The following is a 25,129-nucleotide window of genomic DNA, read 5'->3' on the forward strand; positions in this document are numbered from 1 at the left end:
CACAGCACTGTGTCTATGCAGAGAGAGGGGTGTCCACCCATGGCAACACTGGCCTCTTACATTAATATCAATTTGAGGAAAGAGAGAGGACAGGGTCTCACCCAAAGTCACCCCATGAGCCAGTAACAGAGCAAGATCAGAGCCCAGGTCTCCTTGCTCCCAGGCAAGTGCCCCTACCCCATGCCTCTTTACAGTCCATATTGGCAGAGAGAGAGACAGCTTCTCCTCTGCCCAGTGCCAGGTGACTACTTGCCTTCCATAAAAAGCCAAAGGGAAGCCGATCCCAGTGTCCTCTCCCCCTAGGGAAAGTAGGCAATTCCCACTTCCCTGGCTTGGCTCTGCTGGCTGAGTGATGCATGTTCGCCGATAGTCAGCACAGTGCCCTTTGCTCACAGGCCCAGTGACCCAGTGTTATGCCGACAAAACTACACAGGATCTTTTCAGGGGGCAGGACAAAGATGCCACATTTATTATAACACAATTTGATTTATGACCAATAACTAATACCTATACACACACACACAATATTCTGCAGCTGCTGCATAGTTACCAGTCCTGAATGTAGCTTGAGTTCATGGCTTGATTTTGCAGCTTGGGTTTGTAGCTTGTGGTGGCTAACTGGCCAGGAAAGCCGGGCACAAGGAAGGGCTGGGTCTCTGTTGGGCATGCACCGATGCCCTTCCATGTTGGCAGCAGAATGTTACCCTTCAAGGTCTTCCATCTCACTCATTCTTTTTGTAGGCTTTAGTTTGAATCCAGAGTCTATAGGTCTTGCTGTGTCATGCTGCCTCTGGGTTTGGTGATTGATCACCTGTTGGTTGCAGACGTGACTTTCAGTCTCAGACGTGGCTTTGATCTTCCTTCTATTGTACCTTTTGTTCTTTTCTTTTTAGGGTGGACTCTTCTTACTTTAAAAGCAATGAAGAGTCCTGTGGCACCTTATAGACTAACAGATGTATTGGAGCATGAGCTTTGGTGGGTGAATACCCACTTCGTCAGATGCACTTCTTACTTTGTTAGGGCTGTTGTCTGCATCTTCAGCCATTGGTGTTTAAACTCTGTTTCATCAGGACAGGCTGATGCGGGAGGTTGATTCTATCATCCATACATACCTCATTCACACATCTAATCTAAACTAATAAGATTACACCAGGGTTTGCAGCAGCAAACTTTTACAAAATGGAGTGTTTTAAAATGGGGTTTTGTCAAGGTGTCTTTCCCCACTTTGAACTTTAGAGTGCAAAAGTGGGGACCTACATGAACACTTCTAAGCTTAATTACTAGCTTAGATCTGGTACGCTGCCACCAGCCAGAATTTAGTGTCTGGCACACTTTCTGTTCCCCTAAAACCTTCCCTGGGGAACACAGATCCAAACCCCTTGGATCTTAAAACAAGGAGAAATTAACCATCCCCCCTCCTTTCCCCCAGACTTTCCCCTCCCTGGGTTGCCTTGAGAGGCTTCACACAGAACCATACTCCTTGGATCTTAAAACAAGGAGGAATTAACCATCCTCCATCCTTTCCCCCCCCCCAATCCCTGGTGAGTTCAGACCCAATCCCCTTGGATCTTAAAACAAGGAAAATCAATCAATCAATCAATCAATCAATCAGATTCTTAAAAAGAAAGCTTTTAATTAAAGAAAGAAAAGGTAAAAATTATCCCTGTAAAATCAGGATGGAAAATGCTTTACAGGGTACTTAGATTTATATAGCCCAGAGGAAACCCCCTCTAGCCTCAGGTTCAGAGTTACAGCAGACAGAGGTAAAGATACTTCCAGCAAAAGAAACATTTACAAGTTGAGAAAACAAAAATAAGACTAATCTGCCTTGCCTGGCTATTACTTACAATTTTGAAACATGAAAGACTGATTCAGAAAGATTTGGAGAGCCTAGGTGTACGTCTGGTCCCTCTTAGTCCCAAGAGCGAACCAATGAACAACAAAAAAAAAAAAGGCACAAACAAAAGACTTCCCTCCACCAAGATTTAACATATCTTGTCCCCCTATTGGTCCTCTGGTCAGGTGTCAGCCAGGTTTACTGAGCGTTTTAACCCTTTACAGGTAAAAGAGACATTAACCCTTAACCATCTGTTTATGACAGGTTTGAATTACAATATGGCAAACAGTGAACAGAAGTTACAATATAGACAAGTGTAGTGGATGGCAAGCAGTGAACAGAAATTACTATGTAGACAAGTGTAATGAATGGTGAACAAAAGATACAATGCTGAAACAGTGCAAGTCTCAGTGATTTAAACAGGAATTTGATTGACAGTGAGACTTACAAGAGCAAATGGCTAAACAGCTATGGCTCTTAACAAGCATCTTAATTGTCAATTAGCTAGTTATTGGGGTAACTGGTTTTATGAATGAATGTTGTTTCATTCATAAAACGTTACTTATGTAGTTATATTAATAAAGTGAACAATTAAAAACAATTTAATTCATCAGTTCTACACCAGCAGCAGGTGACTTATGCTCTCCTGCCATGCAGGGGCAGCCGCAGGAGACCCCTGACACCACTGTTGGTGCCCGGGGTCTTCTGGGGTTGGGGGCGAAGGGACCTAAGGCAGGGCCTGAGGACAAGCTGCCAGCAGCCTCCAGTGACTCTTGCAAACGGCAAAGTGGAGCAGCACTAATACATGGCTGAATGTGTCAAGGAAGGGCAATGCTGGATCCCTCTTCCGTCAGAGGCTGGCTAAGCCACATGGGGAAGCTCCATTCAGAGTTCATGGCTTGCAGGGCCACTGGGCACTGGGGAGGGGAGAAAGATCTAATGCTCCATTTACCAGAGGAAATGTCTTCTCTCCAGAAGCCGAGCCAGACAGGGCAATGCACCATTTGGAAATCATGTGGGACTGTCCTGTGCATGTCAGTAGGAAAGTAAACTGGATGATCTTCATACCAACTAGTGTGAGGTATAAACAAATGGAAACACACATGTCTTCTCCCTTGAGAGGGTATTCCCAACTGAAATGGTACCCTCTTTAGAGGATGATTTCAGGCTGGTCTCATCTTACACCAGGAGGTTAAAATGGGCGGCTGCTGTCTGTCAGCGTCTTTCAGAGCTTTGTGTCCAGCTAGCAGGACAAATATGACAGCATCAGCCATTCTGCAAAGCATGAAGGGAAATGTGTACAAAGAGGAGGATCAGGGTCAGGGAGAGCAGCATGTCCAAGGGGCAGGAGCAAGGAAATTGGGGTCAGGAGGAGTTTGGCCAAGGGGCAGGAGCAAGGTGTGAGGGGTTCAGGATGTGTATAATGAAGATGTTTGCATGAGGAGGGTCAGAGGTCAGTTGTCAACATGCTGAAGTGGTGCGGAGGGCCAGTGGAAGTCAGAGATCATTAGTGACATCTGAAGGGGTTGGTCTGGTGGGATCAGACGTGAGTACCAGCATGAAGGAAGAGTCAGAATGAGAGTTCAGGATTCAATTACAATATGTTGAAAGAAAATATAAAAGGAGCTAGGGGTCAGAGACTGGAGGGGGTGCTGGCACAGCGATAGGATGAGAAAGAGGGGTAGAAGGCTAGAGGGCGGCACCATGATGGAGATAGGATGGTGTGGTGGTGTATGCACACCCCGTCCCCCTCTGGGGGGTGATTGTGAGTATGCTGACACCGCAATTAGTCTACCCAACTGTCCTGGGCCTCAACAGACAATGGCCAGAGTCAAAGCAGTGGCCCTTTGGTTCTGGGCTGCATTGTTACCCGCACAAAATTCTCTGTTACTCACACACACTAGGGAGCACCGTCCTTTACCCAGTTCATAGGGCTCAAGGTGTAATCATCTTAATTTAGACAACCCCCATTACCCAATTCCTAGGGCTCGGGGCGTACTCTTTATGGGTCTGCAGGACCTTTTACCAGTGAAAGAGCCTTACACAGTAATATCCTTATCCTCATCCTCTATTTATTAACAATTACCAAGCAGAACACACGTGCTAAGCATATAATGCTATACTCACCAATCCTGATCAGGCAGGTAGACTTTCCCTGATGACCAGGCAAGGTCAGTCTCATCTGGATTCTGTTTGCTGCACGTCATGGTCGGTCAGAGGATTCTTAACAGCTTTGATCTTAGGCTGTGTATTAGAGGTGAGTTCATCTTCTCCCAGGTCTTTCCTTCTTATTATTCTTCTGTTCCTTCTCTTGGTCTCATTCCTGGATCCCGGTTTATATAGTGAAACTTGAGTCCTGCTTAGCTATACCTTAACCAAACATTTTACTAAAATTTTACTAACCAATCCCAACATATAATAAAATTCACTAACCTAATCATACCCTACCACCTTAATTAATTTACACCTAGCAAAATTAATTATGTAACAGACAGAAACAATCAAAGAACCAGACGGAGCATATAGACAAACAATAGAGAAGTGGGGACCATAAAGATAAAACAATAAAGAAATGAGGATTTCAGAACCACGATTATTAATAAGTGAGTTCTTGCTTGACAAGATACATCAAACTAACTTTTCTTTAACCATCTTAAGCTCTGTTTCTTTATCTGGTGATTGTGGGTGCTATTAGGACAGGACCACCTTCTTAACAGCCTGATATTACATTGTTTTAATGTAATTTAGGTGGAATGTGAGGATGTGACTTCCTGCTTCTTAGCTAATGGTTGCTGCTCTCCTAAGATGGCTGCAGACAAAGGCTTTTGGCCTTATAATATGGCTACAGAAAAAGGCCTTATTCTTACAGCATGGCCTAATGGCCCGAGACAATGTGGTGGCCCATGAGCATAAGGCGATGTGGCCTAGTGGCCGGAGTCAATGTATCGACCCTTGAGTGCAGGGTAATGCGGCCTAGCCGCCACAGTCAATATAGCGACCCTTGAGTGCAAGGTGGAGTGACCTAGTGGCCCTTGAGTGCAGGGATGCACAACCTAATGGTCAAATCTGGGGGCTGTCATCAAAGGGTGTGGCAGCCAGGGTTGGGGAGCCAGGCCCACCCAACAACACCAGGTCCCGACCCAGGGCCATAACAATGGCGGAATAGCCCACCACTGGGTCAATGAGGAATTCAACCGCAACACACTGACCTTATATGGGTGGGAGATACCACTCACTCCATCTCCCTGGGTCACTTCCTACCAGGCTTCCTGAAGTCTATGTGATGTCAGGCTCTCTGGGCTCCTTGGCACAGGTAACTCTCTGGGACTTTGACTCCAGCTGGTCAGCTGCAGGCAACAGGTCTCCAGTCTGGGTCTCTAGATCTCCAGCTCCCGCAGACAAGGGCTGTAACAGCTTCTGGGCTGGAGTCTCCGCCACAGGTCCTTCCTCCTTGGCGGTCAGCACAGACTGAGTTGGGCTGCTCTCCTTTATACTAGCACAGCAGTTGGAACAAGCCCTGCAGGGTTTGAAGGGCAGGACTTCCTCTGTCAATTGTGTGGGATTAACCCTTTCCTGCCTAGTTCGGGGTATGCATACCCTATCACAGATGGAAATGACGGGTCCAAGGCTGGAAAGTGGCACTGGTACAGCAATAAAATAGGAACAAGAGGTCAGAGGCTGTAGTGCAGCACCAGCATAGAGACAGAATGGGAACGAGGGGTCCAATGTCTGAGGGCGGCATTGGCATGGCGATAGGATGGGAACAAGATGTCCGAAGCTGGAGGGCAGTGCCAGCACACTGAAGGGCTGGGTGAGATTGTAGGAGGCAGCCATCACCACTTGTGACCAGACTCTTTTGCCCTTGTAGGTTTCATGTGACCCACATTGAGAAGAAGCCCATTTTCCCAGAGCAGCAGGATGTGTCGCTTCCTGATGGCAGCAAGGAAGCTGGAGACAAAGACCCAGCAGCCCACAGCAACGAACAGGTCCATCAGGAAGATCTGCAAAATGGAACCATCCAGATAGAGGGTTGTCCAAATGGAACAGGCCAAGGGGAGGATTCTCCCAATGCACCAGTCAAGGCAAATGCTCTCACCAATGGGCCAGTGGGGAAGAGGTTTGGTAAGACAGGCTCGCTGCAGGACTTTGATCTCCAAGACCTTGCCCCAAGGAATGGACATGACCAAAACAAGGGGGAGGGGCTTCAGGGCCCAGGAATGCAGAGTGCTGGAGCCCCTGCAGACTTGCAGGAGGAGGTGAAATGGGCTGAGCCACGCAATGCCCTGCAGGAGGAGGCTGTGCCAGGGGCAGCTAATGAAACAGCAGAAGTTAAAAGGAGCCAAGGTGTGCAAGAAGGAATTCGAGCTGCCATGGTGGGAAACAAGGATGCCAACAGGAAAGAATCCAGAGTGGAAGACATAGGGCAACAGGTAAGGGTCCCTCCACTCCTTCCTCATACCCAGTGCAGGGTATGCAAAGTCCGCCTGGGGCTTCCTGAGCAGTCACTGCAGGGAGTTGTGACTGAGGGGTGTAAAACTACAAGAGGATAAGAAAGTTCAGGCAGATATCAAAGCCTGCACAGCGTATCCAAAGCCTGGAAGTGTTTGGTGCTGCTGAGCAGACCAGGTACCATGAGTTCCCGGATCCACTGAGTTAGTGCAATGTGAAGTCAGCACAGTGGGCACAGTGCAGGACAAGCAGACAAAGTGTTATGCTGTGAATCATTGTTCAGGTTTCCTTTAGACTTGGGTTCTGGAGACAGGGAGCAGATCTGCCCACTCCCGCTTAACTGCCCATTGGAAGGGCTCTCTGAGAGCAGCTCCCTCAGCACCAGGCCTGCAAAGGCCCCACAGACTTCTGCCCATTAGTGTGATGGGCCTCAGCTTCTTGAGGTAGAAATTGCCCAGACATTGGTAATGTGAAACTGTCTCCTTCCCTGAGCACAGGCCCTGATGGGAGAAAATGGCCCTTTTCTGGGAGGGGCAGGGGAAAGGCCAAATATGTTCTCAGGGAGGGCTGGGCTCCCTGCATGGGGCGGCTGTTACTAGCTTTGCCCGTTACTTTGGGGTATCCTCCTCATTTATTAGGGTTACTCTTCTGTGGGGGGAGGGTCTGTACCATCAATGTACTGCTTGTGTCACTTGTGTTCTCATAAGGAGCTCTACTTCCCCCTGCTGCAAGTCCCCTCCCAATGGAGCTAGCCTGCAGGACCTAGGCTCCCCAGGGCTGGGTTCTTCCAGCCCCAGAATCTCTCTCTTTCTCTATCTCTGAGAGGACTGGGCTAGTCAGCACTCACAAGCTGACTCCTTATATGTCCCTGGACTCAGCAGGCTGGGTTGAGCAGCACTTCCAAGCTGCCACCCTCATATGTCCCAGGTTCAGCACGTCCCTATCCCCTTTCACGTTACAATTGTTCTGGTAGTAACCCACATGATTAGCAAACCCCACAGGACTTTTGGGCGCTGCAGGGATCTTTTAGCTTAGGTACCAGGAGCATCGCTGCAGAGCAAATGAGGAATCAAAAACACCCACAAGGGGAAGAAGGAGAGAAAGAGAGAGAGAAGCAACCAGCTTAATCATGAAAGTTATGTATTGCCAGGTAATAACCATAGGGAAGCCAAACAAACAAAATAGTTAGATTTAATATTATAACTTAAACTTGATTATTAAAGTCAGGTTTAGAAGGCTATACGGGCTTGGCTACACTAGAAACTTCAAAGCGCTGCTGTGGGAGCTCTCCCGCGGCAGCGCTTTGAAGAGCGAGTGTGGTCGCAGTGCCAGTGAGCTCCCAGGACCTCTCCCAGTGCAGCAGGTACTCCACCTCCCCATGGGGATTAGCTTGCAGCACTGGAAGCTGCGCTCCCACCGCTGGGGCACTGTTTACACTGGCGCTTTACGGCACTGTGTCTTGCAGTGCTCAGGGGTTGTTTTTTTTCACACCCCTGAGCGAGAAAGTTGCAGCGCTGTAAAGCGCCAGTGTAGCCAAGGCCTGAGAGAGAGGAGCGAGAGCTGGGTTCTCACCACTCCATGAAGCTTGAAATCAATTGGGGGTCCCAGATGGTGGGGCAGTTGCAGGTCTGGAGTGCCGGAGACGGGCAGAGCCCCCAGCATGATCGGTCAGGAGAAGATGAAGTCCCAATGGAACTGACACAGCTTTTGGATTCAGGCATCAGAACACTTACTTGAGCATGGGTAGGGGTTTTTGTAGAGAAGTATAAATGGTTCAAGAGAGAACACTAGATTTGTTTATGTGTGAACAAGGGAGAATACCGAAGTTGTTTTGTTCAGGCTAGACATGGGAGCTGATCGTTCCTGGTTTTGGGCAGTGTTCATTGGAGGGAGCTCACAATGCAGTTAGGGAGCTTCACTATTTTGGATACCAGTTAAGGATTTATTACTAGAATTGGTCTGATAACTACTGAGCTGGGTGTGTGCAGGCATGGGTTCATTAACATCTGGAGCAGAGATCCCCCATGATGCAGTGCTTCCCTCCTTTTCTGGCAGGGCCACCTGGGGGGGGCAAGTGGGGCAATTTGCCCCAGGCCCCGGGCCCCACAGGGGTTCCCATGAGAGTTTTTTTGGGGCCCCTGGAGCAGGGTCTTTCACTCGCTCCGGGGGCCCCAGAAAACTCTCACGGGCCCCGGGAGCTTCTTCTGCTCCAGATCTTCGGTGGCAATTCAGCGGCTGGGGGTCCTTCCGCTCCAAGACCCACCGCCGAAGTGCCTGGTCTTCGGCGGCAATTCAGCGGTGGGAGCCCCGCACCGCCAAAGACCCCAGGCCCTCTGAATCCTCTAGGCGGCCCTGTTTTCTGGTCCCAGAGTTCCATGTGGTTCTTGCCTTGGAATCTCTATTCTCCATTCTGTATGCTAATAGAGATACCTCCTTCTCCCATCTTCGATGCAAATGAGGCTAGGGCAGTGATGAGCTGCCAAAATATTAAAAACAGATTCCCTCCTCCTCACCCCACGAGGGGGTCGTGGCTGCCTCCCGGTGGTCTTGGCCGCTTCCTGGGGGTCGTGGCCCATCAACTCCCCCATGTTCCTTGATGCCTCCCCCCCCCAGAACCCGTGCCCCATCCACCCCCCCTTCCCTGTCCCCTGACAGCCCCCTGCCATCCCATCCAACCCCTCCTCTCATTCCTGATGTCCCCCCAGGACCTCTGCCCCATGCAACCACCCCTTCTCTCTGTTCCCGACTATCCCAGAACCCCTGCCCCTGACTGTCCCCCACTGCCCCTTCCAACCCTTGCTCCTTCCTGACTGCCCCCTCCTGAGACCCTTGCCCGCATTAAATCCCCCTGTTCCCTACCCTCTGACCGCGCCCCCACAACCCTCCAATCTCCCCTGCCCTCTTCCAACACCTCCTCCTTGCCCCCTTACTGCGCTGCCTGGAGTCGCTGGGCCGGGACCGAGGCTGAGTCCAGGTCCAGGGGCACTCGGCTGGGACCAGGTCCAGCTCCGGCCCAAAGCCACTCGGCCGGGTCCGGGACTGAGACCGGGACCAGCACCGCGGGGCCTGAGCCGGGCCGGGCCAGTGCCGCGGGGCTAGAGCTGGGGGCGCTTGGCTGGGGCTGGAACAGGCTGGGACTGGAGACGCTTGGCTGGGACTGGGATGGTGCTGCTTGGCCGGGACCAGAAGCCGGGCCAGAGGGAGCCATGGGGCCGGAGCTGGGGCCAGGACCCAGCTAGGGCTGGGGGTGCTTGGTGGGGGGAGCCACTCGGCTGGGATCAGGAGCCAGGGCAGAGGGAGCCGCTCAGCTGGGCTGGGCTGGGCTGGGCTGGGCTGGACTGGCTGCACCTCCGCCTTCCCTCCCACCACCCCCACCCTCCAGCTTCTCTGCGGGCCTGCTGCTTGTTTCAGGCTTCCCCCGAACATCTGGGAGGGGGAGGAAAAGGGGGGGGTGGAGCATTCAGGGGAGGAGGGGGAAGTGAGCTGGGGCCGGAGTGGAGTGGATAGCTGATGAAGCTTTTGTTAAATAAAGCTCTTATAGAACCAGTTGTCCCGGAACAACGGGTTCTAAAAGGGCTTCTAAATTTAACAACCGGTTCCTGCGAACCGACTCCAGCTCACCACTGGGCTAGGGGAGTTTCCTTAATCCTGTCACGTTTATCCCAGGGATGTAAGTGTGTCTCTCACTGTCTTTTCATTGCTCTTTGTAAGTCTTTCTTCTGATGCAGATTTGGTTCAAGCAGAGGTTGGGGGGGGAGGGTGTTTTTCGTGAGTCAGATGGGCTAGGTACTGTGCCCTGGTTCCCCAAGAACACAGAGTGCTAGGTAACAAGTCCCCCCGTTGATGAGGTGCTTGTGATGAGTGAGTATCCCTGTCACATCCTTACTCTGTGGTACCGGGTTTGACCTTCAATCCATTGCAGCCAACGCATCAGTTGCTGGATTCAGCATACCAGTCGAGCCAGACCAATTGCTAGTATAATTTGGAAAGCGATGATCACTACAATGGGCTGAAGCATCATATTCAAAAGACATGTTGCACTGGGGTTCCACCCAAGCAAAGTCTCCCACCAAGAGTGATGGCCTGTGTTTTTAACTGTTGCTGCTAGATCTCCTGGTTGTGATATTGAATTTTGAGTTTGCCATTCTCCCACCAAAGTTCTGCAGCTCAGTTTATAAGGAGGGATGAGTTAATAGTCCCTTAATGGCAGTGAGACCCATTCCCAGTTAAGTGAGGGAAAACCTCCTTGTAGAACTCAGGATAGGCTTTTAAATGTTGTATAGTCCATATAGGCACTGTAAACTTATTATTACAACTAACAATAATGGTTACATTACAGAAACAGCGATTAACATAGGGCACTGTGAGTTGAATCCAATGTCCATTAATCAATACAATATTACATCTCGTACTTACACACGCACATGCTTTACCAACATAGATTAAAACCAGACCCCTTTTCCTGGATAACATTGAAGGAATGGTGAGACTTCCCAGGTTGTGGGAAGAAGCATTCATCATGTTCCTCAAATGCTTGATCTTCAGAAATCTAGCCCAAACCTTCTTTTCTCCTACACCCCTTTACATTTACTGTGTTCCACACATTATCTTTCTGCCAGGCCCAAGTGTTAGGATCTCTGGAGTACATTACTGAGTTATCATTAATCTGTAATCCCAGTGGGACTACTGGGTGGATTACTCTAATTTCTTTGCCTGCCACTGTTATCAAGAATAACCGCAAGCTTTGCTGGTGGTGATTGTACGAAGTGTTAACTAGTCTCCACCAGGGCCAGAGGACTAATTCTTCCTCTGTTACAATGAGCCAAATCAAGCTGATTGCCTCCATGGGAATTTGTCCTGCTATGGCTTGCTGAATCATTCCCATGATTACATTCTGAGTGAGAGCCTGAGCTTGCTCACATGCTGGAGGTCAACGGGACATTATTCTGGAGGGACTGTACACCAGACATCATTAACTCTACATTTTTTCTAGGAGTCTTTCCCACCCAGGAAATACCTTACTTATTAACTGCTGTTCCTCACTTAACTGTTTCAAAGATGCTGTTAATGGGGTTCCCATCTATCAAGGTTGATTCCTCACTCTGGCACTTCGAGGGCAGAAGGTGGGGGCCCTCAAGGATTCTAATATTTAATACTGACCACTCCAGGCTTATATTAAACTCCCAAGGTTACAGCTTTTCTCTGACCTTGGATAGGTAGATGCTGCCACCACCCAAGTGCAGAACCCCTTTGAGAGCCCAGGAAGGCGCACTTGTGAATTCCTTCCAGTGGGGTACCCTCAAGCCCTTTCACCAGGTAGAGCTGAGAAAGAAAAACACCAGCTAATTAAAACAATGTGCACAAACCTCTTAGGACACAAAAATTCAATTCTGTTCTTTAAAAAAAAGGTAAATTCTATTAAAAATGTAAAGGAAGAAAATACTTTTGGGAATTTAGGCTATTGCTAGTTTTAAAGAGAGCAACTACAATGATTAAGCATCAAGAATAGTTTCTTGAGGTCCAGCTTTAAGCTTATAAGCAAAACAAAAGCACTTGGGTCTAGCACAGAGGAGTCCACAAGCCACAAAGAAATAAAAAGGATAAACCTAATTGTGTCTTCCTAGACATTTCCTGATCCCATATCTAGGATTTCAACTGAGTTGTTTCTAGGCATGATACCAATGATTTTTCATACCTGGCCTCAAGCTTCTTACAGCATAGATGCTCCCTGTCTGCTCTCCCTGACAGCAACCACAGACAGACAAAGGGGAAGTTTTCTCCCATTTTAAAAAGTTCTAGCCTTTCCATTGGCTCTTTTGGTCAGGTGCCCACTCCCTTTCTTTTACTTATGCATAGCAGGGGGACTTTTTAACCCTTTACAGGTAAAGCAAGTAGAGAACAGCTTCTAAGGGATTTTATAGCTAACTGGCTGGCTGGGTGTCCATAAGAGGGAGCTACCCTCCCTCCCCCTTTCATTTATCACACCATCTTTTCTATATTTTCAGTAGCATATAACAATTTATTAGCCAGAACTTCTATGTTTGCGATGTCAGCTAAAGAGCTTCCTGTTCCTACAGGTGCAATCCAATCGCTTTTTACATGGTCAGCCCCTTGCCACATTCTTATCCGTTCATCCCAACCCTTATGGCTAGGACCAATCAAGGGAGCGCATACAGGTGCTATGTGAGAGATATTCATGCCTTCTAAGTGGATTTGAACCTCCTTCAGAGAAGTCTGAGGTTGAAGAACCAAATGTTCTTGTTGATCCAGTTTCAACAGATGGGGTACTGAAATCGGGGCTCTTAAATGTCAGAGGGGAGGGAGGTCTATGATCAGAGGGTCAACATTTAAAATGGCTTTTTGCTGTTGGCCCAATTCCATTCTGTACAATCTGGGCTCATGAAAGCCCTCCAAAATGACAACGTGCCCATAGAATTTAAACCAAATTGTTGGCATGAGCTTGTCACAATGTGTGCCCTTTACTGGAACTACCCAGTCTGGGGTACCTTGCTGAATCAAGTCATGTCCAGCTAAAGTCCAGTTCGCAAGGAACCATGTGATCTTCCTGCCTGCTGGTATGATCAGAGACAGCTGCAGTTCATCTCCGGGTAACAGAGGTATCTGGGTTCCGACAACAATGATGACACGTAGGGGCATGGTTGCTCTCCAAACAGCAGAGGAAACCAGGACTATCCTGCACCTTCCGCCACCTCTGAGGTGGTTACTGGTTGCATCTGATAGTGTATGTCCCTTTTGAGACCACAATGGCTTACAGAAGAATGGGACGGACTTTGGTGTGGTCTTAGTTAGCAAAACTTGAGTGACTCCCCGGTGGCACTCTGTGTGCAATTGGCAATGCTTTTCCAGGGGCAATCCAAGGAGTTGCCAACAGCGTAGAACTGGTAGTGACGCTGCAGGGCAGGGGGTTGCTTCCATTCCCATAGAATCTATGCATGTGGCACAGCAATTTTACTTCCTGGGCTCCAGCTGGCAAGCACCTCCAGAGGCTCAGAGGGATCACAGGTACAGCATAGAGCCTGGACAGCATCAGACTCCAGACATTTGTGAACAGCAGAGTTCTGGTGCAACGATGGGATGTCATGGCTTGTGTTTGGGTTCTGTGATGGGGCAGAGAAGAGAGAACAAATTCCCACTCTCCCTGTATATACTGGGAGAGTCTGGGACCAATATTGCAGGGTGAACATGAAGCAGTGACCTATGTGAGGGTGGCCATAATAAGTCAAGGACTTCTCTGGCCTTTTCCTGCCTCAACATTGGAGTAGGCACTGATAAGCCCACCTGAGGCATATATTCCAATGGCCTCAAGAAGGGTGGCTGGCAGAATGGAGAAGACAATTATACTATTCCTTGTGGGTCAGGTGATTTACCTTTCCACTCTGTGAGCCATGAGGAATGAAACCATTTCCACCAGGGTTTCCCATTTTTTCCATTCAGGATTTCTACTTGATCAACCCTGGGGCTGGCCTGATTCAGAGTAAAGCAGGGGCCATCCCAGGTGTGTATGTCAAAGAGTGCTCCTTCGCTGAAAACTTTCTGTACATTACTAGTTGGCCTAATTGTTACCCGCACAAAATTCTTTGTTACTTACGCTTGAGAGGCACGCACCTTTACCCAGTTCCTAGGGCTCAAGGCAAAAGGCACCCAACTTTATCCCTCTGTGGTCTCCGAACTCTACTGCTTTGTGGTCTTGAGGCAAACACCCTTTCCCTGTGGACTCAGGGCTTAATCCTTTGCATGTTTACGGGGTCTCCCACCAGCGGAAGAGCCCCACACAGCAATATCCCACTCAATCTCCACTTATCAATCACCAAAACAGAATGCACACACTATACACACAACGCTTACCACTTTTAACAAGACAAATGAACCCTTCCTGAGCTACCCCCCTACTCTGCAGCTAACCCCGCCCTCAGAGGCCCCCCCACCACAGCAGCTAACCCCGCCCAGGGAGCCCACCCCAGCTCACCTCCGCTCCACCTACTCCACTGAGCATGCCAGTGTCACTCTAATTCTCCTCCCCTCCCAGGCTTGCGGCGCTGATTGAAGGAGAATTAGAGTGGGGGCTGTGTGCTCAGCAGAGTGGAGGTGATCTGGTGCGGGGAGTGGTTCCTCTGTGCACCCCCCCCACCCGTTACTGTGGGTGGCCCTTCCCGCGCCCCCCTGCCTCAGCTCACCTCCACTCCACCTCCTCGCCTGAGTGGGCTTTTAGGCACCTTCAACCACTAGGCGCCCTAGGCGGCCACCTAGTTCACCTAGTGGTGGCACTGGCCCTGGGTATACTCATTTATTACAGTTATTCTTTGGGGGAGGGGAGTGTTTCTGTACTTCTATCAATGTACTGCTTGTGTCACTTGTGTTCTCATACGGAGCCCTGCTGCAAGTTCCTCCAATGGAGCTAGCCTGCAGGACCTAGGATCCCCAGGGCTGGGTTCTTCCAGCCCCAGAATCAGACTAACACACACACACACTAACAGAGCGTGTCTGAGAGGACCAGGATTATTAGCACTCCCAAGCTGTCACCCTCATAGGCCCTTGGACTCAGTAGGCTGGGTCGAACAGCACCTCTAAGCTGTCACCCTGGTATGCCATTGGTACCGCAGTGGAATAGAGCACACCTGAGCAGGCTGAGTTGAGCAGCACTTCCAAGCTTCCACCCTCATATGTCCCAGGTTCACACATCTCTGTCCCCACTTTCACGTTACAATTGTTCTGGTAGTAACCCACATGATTAGTAAACCCCACAGGATTTTTGGGCACTGCAGGGATCTTTTAGCTTAGGTACAGGGAGCGTTGCTGCAGAGCAAATGAGGAAACCAAAACGCACTTTCGGGGCGGGGGGGAGAAAGAGAGAGAGAGAGAAGCAACTAGCTTAATCATCAGACTGCTTGCTAGATTTTAAAAAGAAACCACTTATAAGGGAGGGGAGTGTCTTTCTTGAGTCAGGCAGGCTGGGTACTGCTCCCTGATTCCTCAAGAACACAGAGCTGCTAGGTAATACAGCTGTGACAGGCTGTCCTGGGGCTGTGCGCAGCCCACACCTCTGATGGCAAATAGAGCATTTAATATTCACTAAAACATTCTCCTAATGAGATCCCAGAAGCCTCCTCCCCAGTGAGAAACCGGCCCCCCAAGGAAATGCCCCCATTGCTGGTGACAACCTTCGGCCTCTGGGGACCCTGTGTGATCATCTGTTAGTATTTCCGTGTGCTGATGCCATGGTCCTATCCAGGCAAATACCCATCACTGATGCCCACAGGCCCTACCGGGCAGGCAGGCTAGGAGATGGCAGAGGAGATTGTGACAGCTGTTCTTTTGTTCCTGAGCACTGCCTGCATAGGTCTGCTCTCTAGTGACAACTCGCTCCACCCCTGCCCCAAGCCTTCTGGAGGGCAGTCTGCACTGAGGCTGCACAACCCACCTCCTATGGCATCACCAAGCATTGCGGGGTCAGAGCCCCCAGACTCATGCACAGCTACTGTAGGCTGTGAGCAGGAGATCAGCAGTGTGCACTGCTGCCCTGTTGGGCCCTTTCAGGACAGAGCCGGCATTTTAATTGTAGAGTGGGATTTTCAGCAGGGCTCCCGACTAGCCTAACTCTTCCCTGAGTCCAGTGGAAGCCACATTAGGCAAACACTTTGGGAATCCTCCCATGCGGCTGGAGGAGTTAGCGTTAGGGGCAGGCATTTTACACACTTTTGGGACCCATTGGGCCATTGTTTTTTCTTCGTGTTTTCAGGCCTTTCCTTTCTAATTGAGGCCAAGTCCTCTGGCCTCAAGCCATGTCCTTTCTGTGATGGTGCCAGAGCCATGACAGAGGTGCATGATCAATGTCTTCTCTGCCTAGAGGAGGAGCATGTTCCCAGCTGAGCTCTTTGTGCCATGCTTTTACTTAATGCACATACAGAGCTCAAAAGAGTTGCCCTGAGCTCCAGCTGCTGGGATGGTGCAACTCTTTCTAGTTCCAACTGTCCAGGGGAGTCACCACCCACATTCTGGCTCATTGAATCAGGAACAGGCAGCCAGATGGGTTCTCTGCCTGGGTTAAATGCAATAGCCAGCACTCAGTGATGTCATCCCAGACACTAAGCATCAGGTCTGAAAGTCAATCTGAAGAGCCTGCAAGGAACACTCTGGCCTTTTTGTCATGTTCCCAGAATCTAGCAACAAGAGTAGGAAGAGGCTGACTCCACCACAAGCACTCACTGACTTGAATGAAGAGTCTATGTGCCAGGCACCAGTTTTGGGAAGGCTCAGATGTTTCATCCTCTGAGCTGAGGAGAAGGAGAAGCCTAGCCATGAGTCACACACCTTGTCTTGACATCATGACTGCATGGCACTATACCAGCTTTGCTGCCCAGAATGATGAGGACCTGCCTCTGGAGCCACAGACCCGAGGGTCTCTGCTGCATTGGGCCAGAGCTTTCTGGTGATGGCTGCCCTGGGCTCAATTGCCTTGGTGAGAAGCCTTTTAGCACTGCATGCATCAACCTCTCTTCTCTGGTGCTCAGTATTTTGGTTAGGGATCCTGAGCAGTGGGACAGTCAGTCTAGGTTATCAGTTATTTTGGCACCATCTGCTACTTTGATTGAGATCCCGGTCACAGATCTGGTTCCCTCAGTATCAGTCCTGCCTGAGCCATGGTTTCTGTAGGCTCTGTTATTGACTTTTACTGCTGTGAGCTGGGAACCTTTCCCTGCTTCCTTTGTTTGTATCTCCCCATACCGTATCCTGAAGGGGTCAGTCCTGTGGCTGTTGATGACCTCACTGCCTTCTGGGATGGTGCCCAAGTTGCACTCCAGGAGCCTACCTACGTGCTTCAGCTTGAATATCCCCCTGGTTTGTGGGTTCTTCTGGGGATGAATCCACCTTGCCCTTAGGGGACACTAGCACTTGGTCCTTTTGGAGTATGTGGGCTCAGTCGCCCGAGACCTAGGAAGCCAGCCGCTGCTCTGCAAGAAGGGCTAGGGAGTCCCACGTCATCTCCTTTTACAAGATGCCTTCTATCAGTATTCCCAACATTTGTCTTCTCCTTGGCCTTCATTGTCTTGGGACGACTGGGAAGCAAAGAGACCCCCAGTGCCCTGCTCCAGAGGGCTCATGACTGCCTTCTGATCTTCAGGTGTTTACGGGACAAGATGTTCTGGTAAGGGCCCTTTCCTTGGGGAAGTATTTCCCCCGCTGGTCCATGCTGGCCTCACTCTGTTGATCTTCAGGGCATGCTGCTGGATTCCTCTCATTAGCTGTCAAGGGTGCTGCTCAGGTGGGGGCAGGTAGCTCTTTTTCATTAGTACTATGCCGTTTCTTTAGCCATTATATTTCATTGCTGTCTCCCTGTGTATAATGATTGTGAATATAAAAATGGCCCTACTGGGTCAGACCAAAGGTCCATCTAGCCCTGTATCCTGTCTTCCGATAGTGGCCAGTACCAGGTGCCCCAGAGGGAATGAACAGAACAGGATATGATCAAGTGATCCATCCCCTGTCGCTCATTCCCAGCTTTTGGAAAACAGAGGCTAGGGACTCCATTCCTGCCCATCCTGACTATTATGGTCTTGGCCTTCACAACATCCTCTGGCAAGGAGTTCCACAGGTTGACTGTGCATTGTGTGAAGAAATACTTCCTTTTATTTGTTTTAAACTAGCTGCCTATTAATTTCATTTGGTGACCCCTAATTCTTGTGTTGTGAGAAGTAGTAAACAACACTTCCTTATCTACTTTCTCTACACCAGTCATGATTATATAGACCTCAATCATATCTCCCCGTAGCCATCTCTTTTCCAAGCTGAAAAGTCCCAGTCTTATTACTCTCTCCTCATACAGAAGCCGTTCCATACCCCAACATTTTTGTTGCCATTTTCTGAACCTTTTCCATTTCCAGTATAACTTTTTTGAGATGGGGTGACCACATCTGCAAACAGTATTCAAGATGTGGGCATACTATAGATTTATAGAGGCAACATGATATTTTCTGTCCTATTACCTATCTCTTTCTTAATTATTCTCAGCATTCTGTTTGCTTTTTTGACTGCCACTGCACACTGAGTGGATGTTTTCAGAGAACTATCCATAACGACTCCAAGATATCTTTGAGTGGTAACAGCTAATTTAGATTTTATAGGTATAGCTGGGATTATGCTTTCCAATGTGCATTACTTTGCGTTTATCGACATTAAATTTAATCTGCCATTTTGTTGCCCCATCACCCAGTTTTGAGAGATTCTTTTGTAGCTCTACACAGTCTGCCTGGGTCTTAATTATCTTTAGTAATTTTGTTTCATCTGCAAATTTTGCCATCTCACTGTTTACCCCTTTTTCTGGATCATTTATGAATATATTGAATAGGAGTGGTCCTAGAACAGACACCTGGGGGGACCACTATTTACCTCTCTCCATTCAGAAAACTGACCATTTATACCTACCCTTTGTTTCCTATCTTTTAACCAGTTACCGATCTATGAGAGAACCTTCCCACTTATCCCATGGCAGCTTACTTTGCATAAGAGCCTTTGGTGAGGGACCTTGTCAAAGGCTTTCTGAAAATCTATAATCTATTAAATCAGTTGTCAGGAGCACCTGGAGGGTGAAACAGGCTGCTCTTGTGGTCTGATAAATCTAAACAAACACGTAAACCATCAGCCATCCCATCAGATTACATCATCAATTTCCAAGAGCTCTCACACCCTGGTTGAAGCCCTGGATCTGGGGTCGTCGCACTCTCTTGTAGACTTTCTTCAGACATAGCAGCCTGGCAGCCTCCATGCCCCCTACAACTAAGGTTGCCGATTGCTGTTATTGGGTCTTAACTACTTCCAGACCCATTCAGTCTCTAGTCCTCTAGGTGTATCTGCAGCTCAGGAGAGGTCAAGATAATCCAGTCCTCCCCAGATGACTCCAAGAGATAGAGAAACAGTGTGGGAAAATCTCCTAGGAGGACATATTTGGCAACATTTTGCAAATGCAGACTTTAAACTAGCTAAAATAGGGCTTCAGGGCTCTAATATTAGACCAACTGTCTGAACAGGCTGTGAATGTGGTTAAAGCTGTGATCTCTGAAGATCAAGGGAGATCATGTTTGCAAAAGTGCCCTGTCAATCCATCTCTACCATCTGCTGTGCTGGCGACAATACTTCAGGATTAGACTAGATCACCAAAGTAAAGTCACAATCCAGTGCCTCTGGACACACATGACCAAACTTCACCTAATAACCTGGAACTGAGAACAGTCTATCGAGGCTGCCAGTCATCCCTGCCTTGCCCAAAAGGCATCTGTTTCTAGCAGCTAGAGAAAAATATAATATTGCTTTGTGCTATAGCGGCCAGCAGGGTGAAGCCTATCTGTGACCTCTGGCTCAGAGGGCTGCCATGTTTTGGTGCTGGTGTGTTAATCACATTGCACCCACAGCTCTCCTTCCTCCAGAGACAGAACAGCCTTGACAGGAAGCTGCCCATCACAAGGAGGAGGAGTCAGTAACCAGCACTGTTCCTGAGGCAGAGAGCCAGCCATAGAATACCATACCAAATACCAGGCCATTTCTGCTCCAAGAGCCCAGGGTCTGCAACGCATTCACTGCTTCAGGACTGGAGCCTGTTGCTTCTCTAGGACTTTCCTCTAATTCCTTTCATTCCCAGGGTCCTGGCAACGGCTGGGCAGGACAGAGCCAAAGTGCTGCTCTTTGCCCTGCTTTATAGTCCCCACTACCTAATCTGCTGGATTTCCTGTCCCAGAGGTGAAGCTGGACTCTGCACCCAGTCCCAAATCCCTGAGTCTGAGCCTGGCTGCTGGCTGGTTGACCAGCCTGGGCTGAGGTTGCCTACCCAAAGTCTTTGCTCTATGAGGTGGGAGAGGTTTTCCATCAGATCCTCTTTTCCCTTCATTTAGCACTATCTGCTTCACCTCCAAGTAATCTGGCCTCTTGCTCAAGGTAGGATTTCAGCCTTCTGCCATGTTCTGTCAATTACAGAGATAATGTTCTGATTTCATGCGTTTCCTCCTGCTCCAGAACCATCTCAATCCCAGGACATAGATATGACCCTCCCCCACGAAGCCATTGTCTGGAAATTTAAAGCTGTTGTTGCTCTTGTTATTCTTATTAATATTTGCTGGGGCCGCGTTGTGCTGGGTCCTGCACAAATGCATAGGAGAACAGCAGCACTTTTCCAAAGAGCTTCCAATCTAGATGGACAAACTGCAATGAGTGATAACTACAGACAGAGGCAGGAGAACAGGGCCAGGAGTAAATGGGTACATATAACATTGTATGATTGTTTATGTGCAGGTCATTTCATTTTCAGTTTGTTTTTAACTCTTTTTTGCAGTAAATTCCTCCCCCAACTCTCCAGCCACCAATCAATCCTGAAGGGAACTCTTGCCTTGGCAATATTGTAGGGGGTTTGGCCTGGATCGATCAGAGACTGAGAGGCTGCTGCCCCGCTGCTCATTACAAGGAGCTCTGCCCATCCAGCTCCCCTGCAGACATTGCAGCTCCAGCAGTGGCCAGTCTCTCACTCTCTCTCAAGGTTCAGGCTGTGGCTCTCGGAGTGTGACCTGGGGCTCCTGCCCCATGTGGATCCAGTGCAGGGGATGCACCTGGGCCATGTGCCCTGGGGACGTCACCGCTTGCTCTAGGCTTTCTAAGAGGAGGCAGGAGAGCTCACTCATGCCCCCTTCTCCTCCACTGTCATGGTAGAGCCATTCTAGCCTCCTCTTCCTCTTTCTGCAGCTCTCACTCGAGTCTGCATCCTATGGGTGCCCGGGCACATGCACACACCCGCCTCCTCCTCTCTGTGCTGCATATACCTGGGATCTGGAAATCACAGGCAGGATTCAGCAGGATGATCTTCCCGGGCTGGCTAGTCTTGGTCCCTCCATGGGAAAACCTGGTTCCTTCTTTAATGCTGCCTGCATGTCCCCACCCGCTGTCTACATCTGCCTGGGATCGCTCTTTACTGCACTTTGGTTTCCAGGAGAGCCCTCTCAGTGCTGTGGTCTTCTCACACATCTAGTCAGTGGCCACAGCCCAGCTCTGTGAAGGTATTTAGGATCATAGCTTCCACTGATTCCAATGGGAGTCTGGTGCTTATGTATCTCTAAGGAGCTGGGCCCAGCCAATCCTGGCCAGATTTGGCCTCTACTCATCTCCCTCGGTAGGCTCTAAAGAACCTGAATCTTACCTCTTGGGTGCACACAAAGGACATAGACAGCCTCACTCTCCCACAACTCTGCTTCCAACTGCAGTCTCAGAATCAGAGTTTCTCTCACCTTACCCTCTATGTGCACTCTTCAGACATCACCCTCCTTCCCCTACTGTCCCCTAGGAGCCCAACAACTTATTACCCTATCTCTGGTGCTTTTCTTATGCAGACTGGAAGTAGCAAAAAACCCATCTCATTCCCGGCCCCACCTGTCACATGCAGGTGGGGATCTATGGGCACCCACCTCCTGTAGAACTACCTTGTGCCCTGTAGGCACAGCCCCATTTTAGTGTGGGAGGATAACAGGATGTGCCCTGTTGCAGGGGTGTGCTGAGAGAAATGCTGGCTGACGTGGCAGCTCCACCTCTCTTTAGCAAATGCAGCATGTATCACCCCGAGCTAGCAGTGCTGCTAGCATGGCTGTGCTCCTGAGACACATTGCAGCTGACCTCTGAGCAGGGCTGAATGAAGGGAGGGCTCCTCAGCCTCACTCCTGCATGCAGAGACAGGCCCCCTCTGGCCTCTACGCTGCTCACTGCCCTGGGCTGTGAGATCTTCCTCAGAGAGGGAGAAAGAACCCACATAACCACAGACAATGTGATATTGTTCTTGCTAGTCAGTCAGCACTGTCTGCAACATCCTGGTGTCCCCACTGGCTGGTGATGGGCAGGACCAAAGGTCAACTAATGACCTAACCCCAGCCTTGAATATTTTTGGGAATTTCATGTTTGGTTTTCTAGTTTTTGCCTTTTTCTGATCAGCCTTGTCCACCATCTTACTGACTCAACAAGGGTCTAAGAATTTCCTGATTTTATTTTTAAGGGAGTTGATTTAGATTCTAAACATTTCCCAGAGTTGTGTGTGGTTCTTTCTGACACTGTTTTAATGCAGTAACTGTCCTGGAAAACGCATAGTGAAGAATACAGACAACTCGTAGAGAATTTCCCTGTGTATCAAACCCTGGAAGGCATTGAACCAGAATTAGTGGGGGCTGCTTGTCGCCTCCCAGGAGATCTGGGACATGGCAGCAACAGGGCTCCATTTCACTTGTTAGGAGACTTAAGGAGCAGAAGCACTGGTGATGTCACTCCCTGAGGAGACACTGTAGGAGGAGACAGTGGCTCTTTTTCGCTCTCAGGGTGGCAGCAACAAGACTCTGCTTCCTTCCTCATGTGCTGCAAGCATAGGGTCTATTAATCCCTCTCAGAGCAATTGGTTTGTGAGGAATTGTCCCACCTGCTAGATTTCCATGGGGAAATGTTTCTCTGCAAAGGATTTCTATACCCAAAGTTTTGTAGTAATGCCTAGAACAGCATCCACAAACAGTCTTCCATAGACAGCTCTCCACACACAAGAACACTGGCTAGACATTTGCTGTGCAAGGATTTCTGAGCTGGAAAGGCTCAGGAGTGAGGGACTTGAGACTTGAGCTTTCCTTCCATGCCCTGAAATACTGGGGAGGACTCCTGTGATGAACTGGGAATGTTCTTAATGTTTTCTCTGAATACCGTGTTGGTGCCTCAGTGTCCCCTATGCAGATCTTAAGTATCTAGGTGGTGGGATAAGGTGTATGGTTGCTGCAGAGCAAAGGGCCAGTGTACATAAATGCCTGACACTCTGTCTCCTAGCAGCTGATAGCCTGGGCTCCTCCTCTGCAAAGATGCCAACTGAAGGTGTTGGAGACAAAGATCAGGTGACCTCCTGGCCCAGGAAAGAGACAAAGGCCAGGAAGGAGGGGCTGGAGAGTTTCAATCTGGAGCTGGCTGGGGACGAGGAGTGAAGTGCAGACGTGGGTGTCTGGCTCACTGCCCCCCAGATGGACCTAACTAAAGGGGGTCCTGTTGTCTGTAGTTACAAACTCTGTTTTAGACCAGGTTCCTGTCAGCAAATAAACCTCTGTTTTACTGGCTGGCTGAGAGTCACATCTGACTGCAAAGTGGGGGTGCAGGACCCAGTGGCTTCCCCAGGACCTCTCCTGGGTGGACTCACTGTGAGAAGTGCACGGAGGGGCAGAGGATGCTGAATGCTCCAAAGAGAGACCCAGGAGGTGAAGCCGTGTGAGCTTTATGCCCTGGAGACAGTCTGCTCCGAGGGAGAGGAGGTCCCCAGAGTCCTGATTGGCTTGGTGGGGAGCAGTTCCAGAGCATTGCCAGGGGACTCCGTGACAACTCCAAGCAGGTGTAGTAACTTAGGGCCAGATCCCCAAAGGTATTTTGGCTTCTAGCTTCCTTTGCTGTCCAGGGCCAGCTTTAGGCCAATTCGCCCAATTCCCAGGAATCGGGCCCCACGCCTTTGACGCCTTTTTTTTTTTTTTTTTTTTTACTTACCCCGGCTGCCGGCTGCTCCGGGGTCTTCCATGGTCCCGCTCCCCTGACCAAAGCGTCGGCGGGAGTGCAGTTGCGCCACAGCCCCACTCTCCCAGCTGGAGCTCCGGCCGGAGCGTGGCAAGCCCTACCCTGCAGCCCCGTTCTCCCGGCTGGAGCTCTGGGCCTTTTAAATAGCTCCCAGAGCCCTGGGGCAGCGGGGGGCTTGGGGGCTACTTAAAAGGCCGGGGCTCCAGCTGCCTCTGCTGCACCCCCTACCAGCCCCGCCCCCCCTGCCTGCAGCCAGCTCTGCACCCTGTTCCCACAGCCAGCCCCTGCCAAACCCCCTGTCCTGTCTTCAGTCAACCTCTGCCACACCCCCCTATGGCCCTGCCCAAAGCCAGCCGCACACACATCCCTGCCCTCACCAGCCCTGTACACCCTGCCCTGCCCGCACCCAGCCCTGCACCCGCTGCCCTGTCTCCAGCCAACCCCTGCCTGAAGCCAGCCAGTCCTGAACTCCTCTGTCTCCAGCCCTGCCAACCCCTGCTGCACCCCCCTGCAGCCCTGCCTGATGCCAGCCCGCCCCAGACCCCCATGTCTCCAGCCAGCCCCGCACCCCTTGCCCTGCCTGCAGCCAGACCCTACCTCCAGTCAGCCCCTGCCCTGCCTTCAACCAGCCCAATGTCGACTGCTGCCCTGCAGTTCCCAGGGCAGTAACCCTGCACACCTGATTCAATAAGGGGGGGCAGGGAGCAGCTGGGACCCACACATGTGCATATCCTCAGGGAGTGGCGAGGACCCACACATGTGAAATGGCGGTCATTAATAACCAGTCAACAGCATATATAATGCAATGTACATAATATATAATTGTATTATTTATATAGTTATGGAAAGTAAATAATACATGGAAGAAATGAAAGGCTTTTTTTTTTTTTTTAAACTTTTTTTTTTCAAGTCATCCCTGCCAGGGCCCCTCTGAAAATGTTCGAATTGGGCCCCGCACTTCCTAAAGCCGGCCCTGTCGCTGTCAGTGGAAGTTAAGAGCCTAAATGTCTTTGGGGAATCTGGGATTTTAAAAGGAGGCCTAATGTGCTGACCTCCATCAGCCTTAGCTCACCCGCTGTCCCACAGGGGGAATGCTGGGTGCAGGGGCTCCAGCAGGAGGTGCCCAGGGAGGTGGGAAGAGAGGCACAGTGCTGCTGTGCAGATGGCCTGGAGCTCCCACAGACCTCAAGGAAGAGCAAAGGAAAATCCGTGGGTGCAAACATGCAACATTCCCTGCAGAGAGGGGAATATGGCCCTATACAAATTAGGCACTGG

General features: G+C 49.9%; 1 protein-coding gene across 4 annotated transcripts in view; it reads left to right on the top strand.

Moving 5' to 3' along the window:
- RELL2 (RELT like 2) overlaps positions 1–25,129 on the top strand; it is a 52,665-nt gene that overhangs the window by 13,851 nt on the left and 13,685 nt on the right. For all 4 annotated transcript variants that reach the window (XR_004001520.1, XM_030571784.1, XM_030571783.1 and 1 more), the window contains exon 6: positions 5,706–6,267. Coding sequence is in view for 3 of the 4 variants with exons in the window: in XM_030571784.1 (XP_030427644.1) it covers positions 5,706–6,267 (562 nt within the window). In the remaining variant the exon portion in view is untranslated. The remainder of the gene's footprint in view (positions 1–5,705; positions 6,268–25,129) is intronic.

The sequence above is a fragment of the Gopherus evgoodei genome, chromosome 8, assembly GCF_007399415.2.
Source record: "Gopherus evgoodei ecotype Sinaloan lineage chromosome 8, rGopEvg1_v1.p, whole genome shotgun sequence".
Classification (NCBI taxonomy): Eukaryota; Metazoa; Chordata; order Testudines; family Testudinidae; genus Gopherus; species Gopherus evgoodei.